Source organism: Sinocyclocheilus rhinocerous, unplaced genomic scaffold (genome assembly GCF_001515625.1).
Source record: "Sinocyclocheilus rhinocerous isolate Xijiao unplaced genomic scaffold, SAMN03320098_v1.1 scaffold432, whole genome shotgun sequence".
Taxonomy (NCBI): domain Eukaryota; kingdom Metazoa; phylum Chordata; class Actinopteri; order Cypriniformes; family Cyprinidae; genus Sinocyclocheilus; species Sinocyclocheilus rhinocerous.
Genome location: NW_015627225.1, coordinates 1 through 17,182, shown reverse-complemented (window position 1 = coordinate 17,182; position 17,182 = coordinate 1). Strand labels below are relative to the sequence as shown.

The 17,182-nt window shown below is 38.0% G+C and overlaps 1 protein-coding gene across 3 annotated transcripts in view; it reads left to right on the top strand.

The window, feature by feature from the left end:
• Window positions 1-14,588, top strand: part of LOC107720901 (E3 ubiquitin-protein ligase pellino homolog 1-like) — a 38,093-nt gene extending 23,505 nt beyond the window's left edge. For all 3 annotated transcript variants that reach the window (XM_016528731.1, XM_016528747.1, XM_016528739.1), the window contains 6 exons: window positions 2,820-3,024; window positions 7,777-7,906; window positions 8,472-8,573; window positions 8,824-9,021; window positions 9,611-9,799; window positions 12,763-14,588. In XM_016528731.1, the coding sequence (XP_016384217.1) occupies window positions 2,945-3,024; window positions 7,777-7,906; window positions 8,472-8,573; window positions 8,824-9,021; window positions 9,611-9,799; window positions 12,763-13,341 (1,278 nt within the window). In that variant the 5' untranslated portion in view covers window positions 2,820-2,944 and the 3' untranslated portion in view covers window positions 13,342-14,588. The remainder of the gene's footprint in view (window positions 1-2,819; window positions 3,025-7,776; window positions 7,907-8,471; window positions 8,574-8,823; window positions 9,022-9,610; window positions 9,800-12,762) is intronic.
• Window positions 14,589-17,182: the final 2,594 nt, after the last annotated feature.

Here is a 17,182-nt window from a genome sequence, read left to right as displayed (position 1 = left end):
TTCCGAAATGAAGCAGCAAAATCTTCTCAGGTAAAAGTTATTAGAACCGTGTCTAGGGGCAAGCTGGCCATCACTGCTCTGACCTTATCAGCCCGTTTATCCTATTATTCGATTCGCTCTTGTCGCTTATGACAGAACAGCTAATCACGATGATCTTGTCTTCGGAAAAGATTATTTTATTCGCTTATGTCAGAAACAGCGAATCTCTTTAAAAACTGGCTGTTGTTTTCACTTCCTTGCATTGTTATAATTCGTAAAAGTTGTACCCGCCAACTGGCGACTGACACTGTTACATGGACTCGCCAACGCTGATTTTTACTCTCATTTGGTGCTTGGCGAGTGTTAATTTTAGGCCCTACCTTAAAGTAATTGACTCAGAAGTACAGCAGTTTAAGCCCATAGCAACAGTCTGGTATGTGGGACGGGGATCACTGTGGGAGGCAGGAGGGAGGTGTGAATAAAGAAGACTGATGGAGAGATGGAAGAGGGTGTGAATCCCCAAAGTAGCTGGCGTCGCTGTTTAGGGACAAAGAATGAGAAGATGGACAAGAAGAGACAGAGCTCTTGTATACAAGTTGGTGCTGTTAAAGTCAACTTGGAAAAAACATGAACCCATGTAATTAATTTCATGTTCCTGGTCATGTTTTGAATGATTTTGTAGAGCATGTAATGGGAAAAGATTAATATGGAAACTATCGATTTTTTTTATTTTAATTTTTTTAAACATTTGACCGATTCTCAATTTTCAACTAGTCAACTTGAAAATGTAACTACAACATGAATCAAGTAACTTTTCTTTTTTAACCCTCTATTCCAAGCAGTGTTAATTTTGACAGCAAATTTTGATTTAGTTTTAGTCATAGTCTTTTGACTAAAATGCCATTTAGTTTTAGTCATATTTTAGTCATCTGAATTGTTTTTAGTTTTAGTCGACTAAATCTACAGTAAATTTCGTCGGCTAAAATCTAATGGGGTTACAGTGTAATGCATTTATTAAGCATTTCTCTAAAATTTCCAAACTCATTATATAGGTTTGATATTAAGGTTTTATCATGATAGACACCGATTTAACTAAACCGAATGCACGGCTGCAATGGATGCAATGTACTGAGACACGTTCTCCCTACTGTTTACGTTTACTTAAGACGTAATCAACTGTGTTCACGTGAATACTCGTCAAAACGGACAATTTGACATAATTTTGTGTGCAATTCTCCGTTCATGCGACGCGAAAGAGTGCTCGCGCACTGTGAGACACGCTTTCTGTATATGTATGCTTCAGGGTCTGCGCTCAGAAAACCGGAGCGAATTGAGTTCTCTCTTGTGTCGTCAGATTTATCCATATGTCTGCTCTTCTCTTACTCCCACATATTGACATTTTTTTTACGTTTTATGCGACGTGCAGCAAGTGTATGTTAGCTTATGTCTTGCCGTTCATATGTACGCATCTAACCTCCGAACCACGCAGATTATTGTAATCCATTACATTTTTGTAATGAATTTGTTCTGACACAGTTTAACTCTGAGTTCTTGTCATATTTTATTACCATTTTCTAAACTATAGCGAATAAACTGTGATAATGTGAGAAATGTTGCAGGTGTCTGAATACATTTTGGTTTGACTGTATCTATTTGATAAATGAAGTTAACCAACTAACATTATACATACTCTTTTGGTTTCGGTACCCAATATTTAAAAAATTTACAAATGCAATGTAAATATTGGTATCGGTACTCGGTATCGGCAAGTACCAAAAATAAAAGTATCGGTATCGGGCGAGTACTGGAAAAAGTGGTATTGGTGCATCCCTAGTTTCTGTGTAGAAAAGGTAATTGTGTGAGATCATTTGTTTAGGTGTGTTTAACAGTGATTGTTAGGATATTTTGACAGGTTTTCTAGGTGTTAAGCTGCATGAGTTTGTGTCTGTGTGAATGTTTGGGCCTTTCTTTATTTGCCCTTTAGATCTTGTTAGCAACTTTAATCTCATGTCTGAGAGTACAGACTGTACTGTTAGTCAGGTTACTATGAAGAAGACTGTGGTCAAGACTGGAATATAGGCCACTTAAAGGATTAGTTCACTTTCAAATGAAAATTTCCTGATAATTTACTCACCCCCATGTCATCCAAGATGTTTACGTCTTTCTTTCTTCAGTCGAAAAGAAATTAAGGTTTTTGATGAAAACATTCCAGGATTATTCTCCTTATAGTGGACTTCAACGGTTACCAAACGGTTGAAGGTCAAAATTACAGTTTCAGTGCAGCTTCAAAGGGCTCTACACGATACCAGACGAGGAATAAGGATCTTATCTAGCGAAACGATCGGTCATTTTCCAAAAAAATTTAAATTTATATGCTTTTTAGCCTCAAACGCTCGTCTTGTGTAGCTCTGCGTGAGCTGTGCATTCCGGTTCATGACAGTTAGTGATCGTTTCGCTAGATAAGACCCTTATTCCTCGTCTGATATCGTGTAGAGCCCTTTGAACTTGCACTGAAACTGTAATTTTGACCTTCAACCGTTTGGTAACCGTTGAAGTCCACTATAAGGAGAATAATCCAGGAATGTTTTCATCAAAAACCTTAATTTCTTTTCGACTGAAGAAAGAAAGACGTAAACATCTTGGATGACATGGGGGTGAGTAAATTATCAGGAAATTTTCATTTGAAAGTGAACTAATTCTTTAACATCACTGAAGCAGTTTAAGAGGTGCCTGGTGAAATTGTATAATTCATTCCTGTCATTTACTAACCTAAATGATATTCCAGCTAAAAACATAACTAAAATAGCCATTTTAAAGTATTCTTTCTCTGTTTTTCTCAGTTGCAGTGATGATGAGGATGATGATGGTGATGAAGAGGAGACAGAGCTGAGAGCTGAGTGTGTGTGGTTGTGTTGCGTTCACACTGGGAGCGGGAAGAACCCCCTCCCCCACACACACTGCATCCATGTTCTCCCCCGACCAGGAAAACATCTCCACATCGTCAACCAAAGTGCCAGTCAAATATGGAGAACTCATTGTGCTCGGGTAAGACTTTCTGGCCTTTGACCTTGGATCAGCAGGAAGCGGCATCTGTTGTGCCGGAGTTAATAGTTTGTAATTCTTAGTGACAACTTTGCATGTGAGTGTTTGTGTTTCTGACAATAGAGTCAGATGCCGTGAAGGTTTTGTATGTTTCTGTTGTTGTTGCTAGTAACATCATTGTGGGCAAAATGTGAGGATGATGCAAGTTTATGAGAACAACTGAGCCTTCAGTTAGAAAACAAAGTGGGCTTCAACGTGGTTTTGGAGTATCATAATGCACTTCATTGACTTTCATTTGCAGAACAGACTTCTATGTGATTTCCTGCGCTATATCATCTTATCTTTCTCAACAAGGAGCTGGTAGCATCATTGTTTCTAAAGGAATTAAAGCCACAGTGGAGAGAGACCGCGTGTGCACGGTTGCCAGGTTGACGAAACCTCGCACTTTTCTACTTCATTTTAAACGTTGTAAAATTTTAAACAAATTAAGCGCGGTCCACTGCTGCACACGTGCCACAATATCGATACAGGGCCAGCTGTATCGATACTCGTATCGTCAAATCTCTGTGACGATACATCGTCGTATCGATATTTTGAATACAGCACTAGTCATCACATGATTCACTGGCGTCTAAAAGAGCTTTTTGTGTATTAACTTCTTTGATTAGATGTTCTCAGGGGTCATGGATTGGATTCGATTCTCATCCTGAAGTGGATAGAGGGCTCACATCACCTCCATTATTGTGTTGGTTTACGGCTGATTTAAGTGTTGTGTTACTGCTAAACTGCAGTTTTAGCTACCTTGTGAAATAAAACCAAAATCACAATATGGATTAGTGCGATTCATCAAATTGAATTAAATCAAATTTAATTTAATTAAATATATGTACTGTGTTCTTAAACATGTTTAAAAACCAACCCTGTTTTGCAGAGGCTCAGTTTACAGTAAATGCAGCTCCATATGGACTCTGAAAGTTTAATTGCAAATAAAAGTTTGATTGTTTTGCATTTGAAAATGAAGGAATAGAGATGGCCTTAAATCTTAGTGTAATTTTAAAAATTAAATAGAAATAAAATTACTTTTTATTTTACAGTGAAATATCTCTACATTTATTAGTTTGTTAATATTTAGTATATATATATATATATATATATATTATATACAGACAGACAGACAGATAGATAGATTGAAGTAATATAATATTAATATAGCAATAATATAATTACTACATTATTTTTTTTTATCACAATTTTTATCAGAAAAATTTGATTGCTTTTTTCCCCTAAATAGTTTAGGCGTACTTGTGTGGATGTTTAGTTCTGTTTTTCATCTTTGTAGAGACATATTAATTCTCTTGAATATTTTGGAAATTATATTTGTGTTACGTAAGTTTGGTAACTGAGCTTCTAGCTCTGACAGAGCTCTCTTGAGCTTATAACCTACATGTGACCACTCACGCACACACACACACTGCTCCATGAGTCAGTCTCCTGATGAGATGGCTCATTTTCCTCCACCACCTTGTTTTCCCTCTGCTTTTCACTCTCTCCTCCCAGCAACAGCTGACACTGAAAGACTTCCTTCATCTACACCTCTCCGGGGGGTGTTTCCCTCCCTCTATCTGTCGTTCCCATAGTGTTTTCTGAAGGAATGCAGTCGTAGATTAGAAAACGCTGCTGCGAAAATACCCTGCTCGGTGTGCACATACATCATGTCCATGAAATTCCCTTTCCGTGCTGACTCACTGTTTGTTAATGTTGTTTTTCCCCTCCATACATCAGTTCTTGAGATCGTCAGAAAGTCTTGCCGTAAGGGATATTAGGCTTTTTCACATTTAACTTAAGCTGAAGATGTCACCTGGTGGGAAACTCCAGATGTCTTAATTGCATTTTTCTGATGTCCATATAAAAGAGAGTGTAGTTTTATAAGGAACGCCTCAAGAGAAACAAGCACAATCGGTAAGCTTGTTTATAGAGTACATTGCGATAATGTGGGTTTGCCAAAATATGTCGAGAATGCACTCAACAGCGTCAATGCATGCCTTCAGCGAACTCATGTTAAATCAGTCAGAGACTTAATAAAGTCCATTGCTGAGCATCTAAAGCCCGAACCCACACAATACCAAATGCACAATGTTGAACTACACAACTACATTGCAGCCTCTGTGTCTGTGAAGAACACTTGGGTAGTGAGTAACTGGGTGGAGGACGGAGGAAACCTCCACAGAGGAAACCACAAGACATAGCAGGTGTAGTGTTCATAGTGTTCAGTGTTTTATGTAGTGTACACAGGCTTCACACTGCTCACAAATCAGATTTGTTTTTCAAATGCTGCTTAAATCTTTAGTACTAAATGTTCACATGGCCATTTTGTAAGTCATAATATCAGATCCATTTGTTCAGATCTGGTGTATGTTCATTGGTTCTTTTAATAATGGTAATGACAGCATTACAGCATGAGACAGTAGCTGATGTTGTGGAACAAAAGGATGGCAAACTGAAGAAGATGGCTCTAGATACACTATCGTTCAAAAGTTTGGTGTCAGTGAGATCCTAAAAACGCATCACAGTTTCCACAAAAATGTTAAGCAGCACAACTGTTTTCAACATTGTTAAAGGGGTCATATGACGTTGCTAAAAGGAACATTATTTTGTGTATTTGGTGTAATGCAATGTGTTTATGCGGTTTAGGTTCAAAAAACAAATTTTTTTTCCACATACTGTACATTATTATTTCTCCCGCCTTTCTGAAACGCGTCAATTTTTACAAAGCTCTGATCGTTCTGAAAAGCGAAGTGTGCTCTGATTGGCCAGCTATCTAGTGCGTTGTGATTGGCTGAAAACCTCAAGCATGTGACGGAAATGTTACGCCCCTTACCATACTGTGATGCCGTGTCCCGGCGCGTCGAGACAAACCCCATTACAAATGAGGCATTTGTTACATTCAGGGGACATAAAAAAAACTTTTTTTAATGACTTGCACTGTCTTTTTACGTGTTGCGTTTCGCACCGCGTAAACATAAAACCATGTCTGCATTTGTGATCGGAGAAACAACAAACAACAAGCGCTACTCTACACTGCTCAAAACTCGCGTTTGAATCATCAGTGGCAAATTCTTTAAATATGAAAACCTACTTACAGGCTGTGAGTCAGAAGCGCCAGACTGTCCTTGCAAAGTTGGTATTGCCCCACTTTATAGAAACAACCTTTGAGCACAGCCGGCATTGTAGGCTACTCTCCCAGGTTCAGGAAGCAGGCCTCCGTAAAATGCGCTGCACACATCTGAATATTGGGTTGAACTGTTCTGGAACAGTGTTGTAAATACAACTTAACCACTGATTTCTAGTTGTGTCCTCTTTTGGAAGACCAAACAAAGTAGTTTCGCTTTCGCAACGAAACACAGCGTCTCCACAACATGGCGGCGGCAACAACAATATGACAGCGAGAATCAAAGTTATGCCGCCTTTCTTTGCGTGAACATTTGGGGGGTGTTATGCAAACCTTCCCACACAGTGACGTTGATATGTGGGGGCGTGTTTGAACGAGGCATTTTAGGAGGGCGTGGACGAGTCTTAACTTTTAAATAGAATATCTCTTTGGGTTTGAGACTTTAGTCTTTGCAACTTTAGGGATCTTATCTATGCACAAGCAGCTTGTAACACTCCAAAGAGAAAGGAAAACTTGAAATTACATCATATGACCCCTTTAATTAAAAAAAAATTCCTTTCTCATTTCACCAAATCAGCATATTACAATGATTTCTGAAGGATCATGTGATGCTAAAGTCTGAGTAATGACTGCTGAAAATTCAGCTTTGCCATAAGAGGAATACGTGTATATTTTATTAAATTTTTTCAATAATAATTTTTTTCAAAATTATTATTATTTTTCATTTTAAATTGTTAATATTTCACAATATTATTATTATTATTATTTTTTAAATCAAATCTTCGTAAGCATAAGAAACTACTTTCAAAAATATTTTAAAAAATCTTAATGATCCCAAACTTTTGAGTCAGTTGTACTACTTTGCAAATAAAAATATGCGTTTTCACAAATAATGTGTCCAAAGCTGCTTGTTCACCGTTCAGTGTATATATACAGTAGTGAATGCCACGTGTGCATTAATTAGTGAATTCAGTCAGTTGTGGACAATACTTCACTTTGTGTATGATGTTACATGTCACATCCTCAATTACCAAAGTAACTACTTGACACATTGTCATAAATCAGATTTGAATTGACTTGCAGGCCACATATGAATGTTGGAATGCCAAATTTCAAGTGACGTTATTACTAACCCTGTTCATCATGGTAATCCTGTCTCTGTGGATACTGACCACCTGCACATGATTGCCCTGTTCATATTAGGCTCCATGAAAAAAGATGATATTACAAGTTATCAGGCTTTTAACCGAAGAAACTTGCCATGGGTTTGTGTCAGGTTCAGTATGTCATCTCTCCGAAATATAAATGTTATGAAGAGTTGATCATGAACTTTGTGACTCTGGAATGGTTTTGTGTGGAATTTGGTTTAGGTTAGGTTTTGGTTCCAGATAACAACCTAAATGACTGTCTGCATTTCCTTAGAAAAACATTGGATCGAATATCTACCATACAGGCTTTGTTTTTGTGTGCTTTTGTTAGCATTTCTGTCTGTTGTTTTCACCACCTGTTGCCTGTGGCTGAATTGGTGGTGGAGTAAGTGTTGAGTGCAGGTGTTTTCAGTTGAAATTCTCACTCTCTTTCTGCAGGTATAATGGCTCTCTACCCAACGGGGACCGCGGCAGAAGGAAGAGCAGGTTTGCACTCTTCAAAAGACCCAAATCCAACGGCGTCAGACCCAGCACTGTACACGTAGCCTGCTCTCCACAGGCTGCCAAGGTATACACACACCCTCCACTTAGGCAATACACAGGACCGTTTAAGAGAATTAGCAGTTACAGTGTCATTTTTGGTTCTTGGGAAGTTTTGAGTTCAAAAACTAGGTAGGTTTTTAGCTTTAATGGAACAGGGTGTGTCCATTCACACATCTGGATTCTGTTGAGCTCATGAATGACCTCTCTGTGGCTCCTTCACAAACACACACATGCGCACACACAGCTTTCGGCCTGGTTCCACAGTGTGTTAGACTCTTTTGTGCTGCCCAATAAACTTTTGCTGACCAAATTAATGTGAATTAATATTAATTTATTTCATTTTTTAATTGTATTTATTAATTTAACTTATTTTTATAATATTATTTATTATTTACTCATTTACATTATGAGCATATTTACTAATAAATTTTAAAAAGCCACATTTATGGCAGCAAGATTTAGGTGTGTGTTTTTAATTATTTTTATTTTTATTTTATCTTTTATTTTTAGTTGGTGGTTAAGTGGTGATATCTTGGGCATATGTATCTTGACTTCAGCGTGTTTTAACATCTCTCTTTCTTTTTTCTTAGGCCATAAGTAACAAGGATCAGCACAGTATTTCCTACACGTTGTCCCGTGTACAGACAGTGGTGGTGGAGTACACTCAAGACAGCAATACAGACATGTTTCAGGTAGCGACTTACTGCTGACTCAGCTGTGCTGTCCTTTAGGACTTCTTCTTGGACTGTGTTCAAAAGTGTCCATTAATCTCACTACTCAAAGTGTCAGCCTGAAATAATGCTGTCACTAGGCAGAAACAAGGTGGCACTAGCATCTACTTTGATTCTGTATTTCCTACACTGTTTCTATAATTGTGTACTGGGATGCAATCTTACAAATTTCTCTGCAGCGTTTGATGTTTCATCTCTTTCTGCATCTCAGATTGGCCGCTCAACTGAGAGTCCTATAGATTTTGTGGTGACCGACACGGTTCCCGGGAGTCAGAGCAACTCTGACACTCAGTCAGTTCAGAGCACCATATCTCGCTTCGCATGCCGGATCATGTGTCAGCGAACGCCCCCTTATACCGCCCGCATCTACGCCGCCGGATTCGACTCCTCCAAGAACATCTTTCTAGGGGTGAGATGGCGAGAACATGTGACTTCATCTTATATAAAGGCAGTGGGTGATTTGACCCGAGAAACTAGCACGGCTTTTGAGAAGCATAAACAAGGCCAAATATGTCCAAATCTATAATAAAAACAGATCTGGAATACAAAAAGATTTCCTCTTTTTGAATAAATTGAATGTTGTATCATCTACCTAAAATAGTAATGTCAACATTTATTCAAAGACCTGAGGACTTCGTTGAATCAAAAAACTTTTTTTTTTTTTTTAAAGGGCTAGTTCATTCAAAATTTTAAAATGTCAATATTTACTCATCTTCATGTTGGTCCAAAACCATATGACTTATTTTCTTATTTGAAACAAGAAGATGTTTTGAGGGATGTCTTTTTTCCATACAGTGGAAATCAGTGGGCTTCAGTGTTTGGTTCCCAATGTTAATTTGGTTCCCAGTGTTCTTCAAAATATCTTCTTTTGTGTTCCAGCAGAAGAACCTCAGTCATTCAGATTTGGAATGTCATAAGTAAATGATGACAGTTTTCATTTTCAGGTGCGCTAACCCTTTAATTATTAAAATAAAATGCGAATATTTTTTGGCTCACAGGAGAAAGCAGCAAAGTGGAAGACATTGGATGGACAGATGGACGGTCTGACTACTAACGGCGTGTTGGTAATGCATCCTCGCCTTGGTTTCACTGAGGACTCCAAACCTGGTGTGTGGAGAGAGATTTCAGTGTGCGGAAACGTGTTCACCCTGAGAGAGACACGCTCTGCTCAGCAGCGAGGGAAAATGGTCAGTTATCCGATGTTACAAATATATAAATATACATGTTCTAACACAAGGACTTTTTTACTGCATATTCAACCAGAAATTATTTATATATTACATAACTATGAAGAATTGCCTATTTTTGAAAATCCATTCAGTTAGAGTGGGTGTCTTTAGATTACATATTTCTACCGCCACAAGGTATATATACCTTCATGTCGCCCAGCCCTATTAGAGACACATACTCTGTTTTAAATCAAAAGGCCATAAATATCAGCTAGTGTTCATGAAGCAGCATTTGTGGAAGCTGTAATGCAATGTCAGATGGGATTCTGAAATTGAAGCTCTGTTAAACAGTCATATGGCTCTCTGCAAGACGGGACGTTGGGGCATTCTGGTGCCATTGACCGGTTGCTCTGGGACGCTGTTGCCAAAGTAACGGCCCAGGCGAGACAGCTTTGCCCTGTCCGGTGTAACACAAAGCTGTAAGATGATCTGGAGTTGATCTGTTAAGTGCGTCAGACAGGAGGTCCAATGAGAACTACTGCTCTCAACACTTTCCTCATGTGCTCATAACAAGTCATTATCTTCAGTGGGTGTCTGGACAAATATAGGCCTGTAAAGACTCCTAGATATGCACGAGCCCTTGATGTGTTTGACAACATTTATGCTGCTTATGTATTCTTCTTTGCACAACTCAAACACTCTGATACGCATGCACTCACAGTCCAGAGGCTCAGAGGCGCCCCATTAATCTGGGTTGTCACAGGCAGAACAAACACATTCCTGATTGCTGTTCATGTCCTGCTCCTGAGGAGTCCTGCTGATGGCTCAATGCTGGCTAAACATGGAATGCTGCCTCAGTGCTGGGCAAACACTGCTCGACTGTGATGCTGTAGATTCATATGGCTTTACTGGCTCAGAACAGATCAAGTTAAAGCCCAACTGTTTAGTCTCTGGCCTGATGCTGATGAGTTCAGAAGCTGGTACATGGCATTTTGTCAGTGGGCACTTTTAGTGCTTAACACATGCCACCAGTGTGCACCACTAGATATAATTTTACCATTCAATTCTCAAGGCAGCAGATTCTAGCGATATGTTTATTTTTTTATTTATTTTTTTTACATTGCCAATATAAGTTATAGATGCATTACTGTGCAAAAGATTTTTCTTTTTAAGAAATCAATACTTTTATTGAGCAATAATGCATTGTTTTTATTAATAATTTTTACATTGAATTTTAATTTATCAAAGAATACTGAGAAAAATGTAGCACCAAAACATATTAGGCAGCACAACTGTTTTCAACTGTTAAAATAATGCCATATCAGCATATTAGAATGAGTTCTGAAGGATCATGCGACATAAAATGGAAATTTATTATAAATTATTTTAAATTGTTATAATATTTATTTTTCTAATTTTACTGAATTCTTTGATCAACTTTTGAGATTACTGTTCTTGCCAATCATAAACTAGTAAAATATGAAATTGTTAGTATTAATTCTATGTGAATATGATATATTTAAACAAAACAACAGTTAAGCATTTATAATTGCAATTAAAAAATAATAAATTATTAAATGATATTATTAATTGTTTTGTTAAATTCAAGTATTTTTTATTGCTATTATAATTATTAATGTATTGTTTATTTATTGTCATTTCTATTATTTCTGTTATGTGCTCATGTGTATACATTACATGATATTCAAGATAATACTGTATATAGAACGTTATGGGATCTTGAAATGTTGAGGGCAAAGAAAACAGTGATCCAACATACACACACACACACACCCCCATGCATGCATGCTTGCTCGCTCAAATACAGTGTTGTATTTGCACTTGCACTTAGTGACCTTCACATAACACAGCTCAGACACAGACACTGTGCAATTCACACACAGTGTCCTTACAACTGTGTGTGTGTGAGAGAAAGAGACTAATGCAGTATGGTGAAGGTCAAACTAAAGGCTGATCAAGGGCGGCTGTGTGAAATATGTCACAACCATGAATTATATCATTCCAGGGTGAATGCGTGAATCATAGGGTGTGTGTGTTTCGCACATTTATGTTTGTGTGCATTGCATACTCACTTAAGACGGATGTCTTAAGCAGTAAATGGTTATATTATTGTCATTTTTGACTCTTTTTATAATGAATGAATAATTACTATACAGCGAGTGTTGGGGCTTTACTGCCCCCTGCAGGCAAACTTTCATCCGCTGATAAGATCTGCCTTTGTTTTGATTTAATCATGCATCATTTGTGTTAAAGCAGCACTATGTAACTTTTGGCGCTCTAGCGCTTAATAAACAGAACTGCACACATCCCGCGGAAGAACATTCCAACCGGAGCTATTTCTCTAATTTATGTCTATGGCGATTCACGCAGGTATGTGTTACTCCGCAGTGGTGACGACCCAGGCTACAATAGTCCAAATATAAGTACTTATTATAAGTGTACCGTAGTGATTCGGAATAAGACAAAAATGCGGTTTGGAAGATGAATTCACGATGTACTCGCTCATTATATACATTTTGCAAATTTTGAACAGAAAAAGTTGCTGCTTAATATTTTTTTGGAACCTGTGATACTTTTTTTCAGGATTCTTTAATTAAAGCAGCACTATGTACCTTTTGGCGCTCTAGCGGTTAATAAACAGAACTGCACACATCCCGCGGAAGAACATTCCAACCGGAGCTACTTCTCTAAGTTTATGTCTCTGGCGATTCACGCAGGTATGTGTTACTCCGCAGTGGTGACGACCCAGGCTACAATAGTCCAAATATAAGTACTTATTATAAGTGTACCGTAGTGATTCGGAATAAGACAAAAATGCGGTTTGGAAGATGAATTCACGATGTACTCGCTCATTATATACATTTTGCAAATTTTGAACAGAAAAAGTTACATAGTGCTGCTTTAAAAGCATGAATATTGGCTCTATTTATAATGAAGTCCTCTTCTTTTTCTCTCTGTAGGTGGAGAATGAGACTCAAGAGTTAGTGGATGGCTCTCTGATCGATCTCTGCGGAGCGACTCTCTTGTGGCGTACTGCTGAAGGGCTTTCCCGCACTCCCACCGTCAAACACCTGGAGGCGCTCCGGCAAGAGCTGAACGCCGCTCGTCCCCAGTGTCCCGTGGGTTTCAACACCCTTGCCTTCCCCAGCATGCGGCGGAAGGACATCGTGGACGAGAAGCAACCCTGGGTCTACCTAAACTGCGGTCACGTTCACGGCTACCACAACTGGGGTAACCGCGACGCAGAGCGAGACGGTAGGGAGGGCCGTGAGCGGGAATGTCCCATGTGCCGCGCTCGTGGGCCATACGTGCCACTGTGGCTGGGCTGCGAGGCAGGGTTTTATCTGGATGCGGCCCCTCCTACTCACGCATTCAGTCCGTGCGGCCACGTGTGCTCAGAAAAAACAGCGGTATATTGGAGTCAAATCCCTCTTCCTCACGGAACGCACACCTTCCACGCCGCCTGTCCTTTCTGCGCCCAGCAGCTCAGCGGCGAGCAGGGATACATCAGACTGATCTTCCAGGGGCCTGTGGACTAAACACACCTGCCTATGACCTTTTACCCCAGGAACCCCATTTGACAAACATTAGTCTGGCATTTCTTTCTGTTTTCCCTAGAATTTGATGACATTTTCTGCGCTCTCAGACTGTTTTTTTCCTCCCTTTCTGGTTTGTAAGTGACCTTTATACTGCTTTTTCAAATACAGAGAAAAACAAAAATATATATTTTCAAATAAAATGATTATAAAAGCAAAAAAAAAAAAAAGGAATAGACCTCTGCAGAACAGAAGAGCACATGCACACCCACATTTGAGCATTCTGATTGGGTGGCTCTGCTCGTCATTTGAAGCGGTGGGCGTGGCCCTTACGGATGGTGACGTGCACAGTGTTTATTTGCTAATTAACAGTAATACTCTGCATTAGAGAGGCAATACACCATCCATGTATGTTTATGATGAGCTTACAGACGAGTCTATCTGTGCTCCATTGAATATTTTACAGCATTTCATAAAGCAACTACATTTAGATTCCAGATAACAGTTTTCCATATATGTCTAACTTAAAAAATACTTAATGTTTTTTATTTATACACTATCAATGTTTATCAAAGATAAAAATGTGTAGGTGTGTTTTTGGGGAGTTAATTTCTATGTAGCTGTTTTTTGTTTTCTCTTTATTGTGAGTCTCTTCCATTTGTTGGCTTCGCTATAGCATTCAGATTTTTCCTAATTTGTTCTCATATATGTAGGTTACATATGATTGTGTGAGTGAAATCTTCTCTGCAATAGTGAACCAATGAGGTCATGCTCAGAGAAATATTCTCGCTGAACTCCAGAAAGCTCAAGAGGCCTAAGAAATCTTCACCTCCCTTTAAGCATAGGCCAAAACCACATGCCCTGTCAGCGAGTGTTCGCAAAATTGTGTGTGCTTAAGTGTCTTTGTAAGGTCCCTGTTTTCTGTTTGAGCCTTTTCTGTGTAGATGACTACCCTTGTTTGGATATTTTGGGGACGCTGGGAAGTAATTTCCATCCGTATAGTGCAAAAAGCAGCACTAACCTCTGGAAATCCCTTTACCTCTTTTATAGGTCAGTTTTAGTCTCTCTTAATTTGCAAATTGAGATGTGATTAGTTTTGTACCTAACAGCTACTGGGACCTTGATTCCAGTAGAAAGGGTCATTTTCTCCTTGTTAAGTTTAAAACAGATATTAAACAATATTTTCAAAATAAATGACACTCCCAGTGAGCAAGAAACTAAATGGTTAATACTTAAAATGCCATTCAAAGTTTGGGGTCAGTAAGATTTCTTTTCTTTTTCTTTTTTTTTTTTTTTTAAGATAAATAAATACTTTTATTCAGCAAGGACACATTAAATTGTTCAAAAGTGACAAGAAAGACATTTGTTACAACAGATTTCTATTTCAAATAAATGCTGTTATCTTGAACTTTCTATTTATCAAAAAAAAAAAAAAACCGAAGAGAAAGGAAAAATTGAAATAGCATCATATGACCCCTTTAAGCAGTAAAATGTTTAACATTCACAATAAGAAATCTTTCCTGAGCACCAAATCAGCATATTAGAATGACTTCTGAAGGATCATGTGACACTGAAGACTGGAGTAAGAGCTGCTGAAATGGCAGCTTAGCCATCACAGGAATAAATTACATTTAAATTATTAAAACTATGAAAGTGTAATCACATAAATGCAGCTTTTGTGAGCTTACGAGATGTCGAAAATCCTACCGACCTCAAACTTTTGAACAGTAGTGTATGTTTTTCAAAAGCCATATGATCTGCTTATTCTGTGGAAGACGAAAAGAGATCTGTATAGCAGTCCAAGCTGCTCTTTTCCATACAATGTGATAAAAGCTTAAATGTCAGTCTATTCCTCACAAATCATATTACAATCGTTGTTCCCCATTCACTTACATTCTATGGAAAAGAGCAGCTTTGACATTCTTCTAAACATTCTTTTTTTGTTCTGTGGAAGAAAGTTAGTTTGAATGAGTTTGAAAGGTAGTTTTTTTTTTTCTTATAATTTTTCAGTGAATTTTAGGTCCCCTCAAAGAACGAACCTCTATGTGTATGTATATATATATGAGTATGCTAATATATTTGAATTTGTAATGACATTTTTGACTGTTTGATTTCATGTACATGCTGTCGTATGTACTGTGCGAATGTTAAATGTGCTGTACTGTGTTACATGTAAGAATCTGGAGAGCATTCATTGAGTCTGAAGGGCCGAGAATCCCAGGACTGTGTGTGAAGTGGATTCTCTGCCTGAGGAGTCCAAGCTCGACTTCCAGAGATCATTCAGTTCCTGCTGTTCTGAACAGCACCCAGACACGGCATACTGGTGCAGTTTTCACCTCAGGGAGTTTCCTCCATCCTGACCATCAGGGCATGTGTTCATGAAGTATTTCAGATCCAGACAGCTGATCTGGTCTGTTGTGTGTGGGGAGATCTAGACCACACTCTGCTCAAAGTGCTATGAGCGAATATGAAGCTTAATCATGCCACAGACATAACTCCTGTATCACCTGTAATCCTTTTTTAAAAAATTTTTTTATTTGAGGATGCTTCATTAGCAGAATAATTCTCCATGTCCTCCCGTGTGTGTTTTTTTCCAAGTATTAAGCAAACACACTAGATTTGTTAGACACATTTGACTTTTTAAGGGCATCGCTCGTTTGTCTCTGTAGAGACGGCGTGTGTAAAGGGCTTTTTTCCTTTTCATTTTCTGTTTATTTGTTTGAGTTCTTTGACATGTCTTTTGTCACTTTGGTCTAACCGGTCTGCATGATACTAGTGTGTGTGTTTGTGTGTGAGAGAGAGAGAGTGCGTGTTCTGAAAAATCAGAATGCATAAAGGCAAATGCTGAGAATGTTTCTGATTTACCATTTTGTACCAACTTTAAACAAATAAAATTTTAAAAAGCATGCTGAAAGAGTTTGGGTGTTATTTATTCCTCTCATGGGTACCTGAGGCCAAGACAGGCTCTTAAGGATTGTTTTTTTTTGTTGTAATATATAATAATGAGATATGATACATGCAAACATGTTCTGTTGGTTAGTGCCCTCTTCTACTAAATTAATTTAGATGAACATGATGAACATGACTGCTAATAGGTTAACAACATAGTATGTAGAGAACAGTGGTTCTCAACCAGGGGCCTCAGGATGACTAAATTCATGCAATTAATGTTTTTTTATTATATTTTTTCTTATATCCTATCTATTTTTAAACATACAGTTCTTTAATGGTTCCATAAATTACTTAAACTATATTTTTTTTCTTTAAGACTGCTAATTTATTTATTTATTTTTTTTATTCAGTTAGGCAACATAAAATGGTAGATTGGTCTAATTTAAATTCGAAAAGTAAGCCTGATTACCACTTGGTTAACCACTAGTTAGTCTAAATTCTTAAGATAGTCTTAACATGGTGACTAAATTTATGCAACTGGCCCCTGGAATCAAAAAAGAATTGTGGTTTATTAATATATCATCATTTAACAAGAAAAGCATACAATTGGAAAGAATTTGATAGGTCAAGTGATGTTAACCGCACAAGATGGTTCAGTGTTTGCTTCAAATTTTTTTTGTATCCACCATTTTTCCCGGCTTCTGGTGTCATCTGCTTCCAGCTATTTTTACAAATCATTAAATAAGAAATCAGAAAGAGCTTTATTGCCAAGCGTGTTTACACACACAAGGAATTTGTCTTGGTGTTGGGAGCTTACAGTACAGAAAGTACAAACATAGTGCAGACATATAATTAAGGTAATAAAAACACTAATAATAAAGAGAATAGACCATATGTTATAAATAACAATAGTAAATATAGCTGCAAGCAGCGATGGCGGGCCCAAGCCATC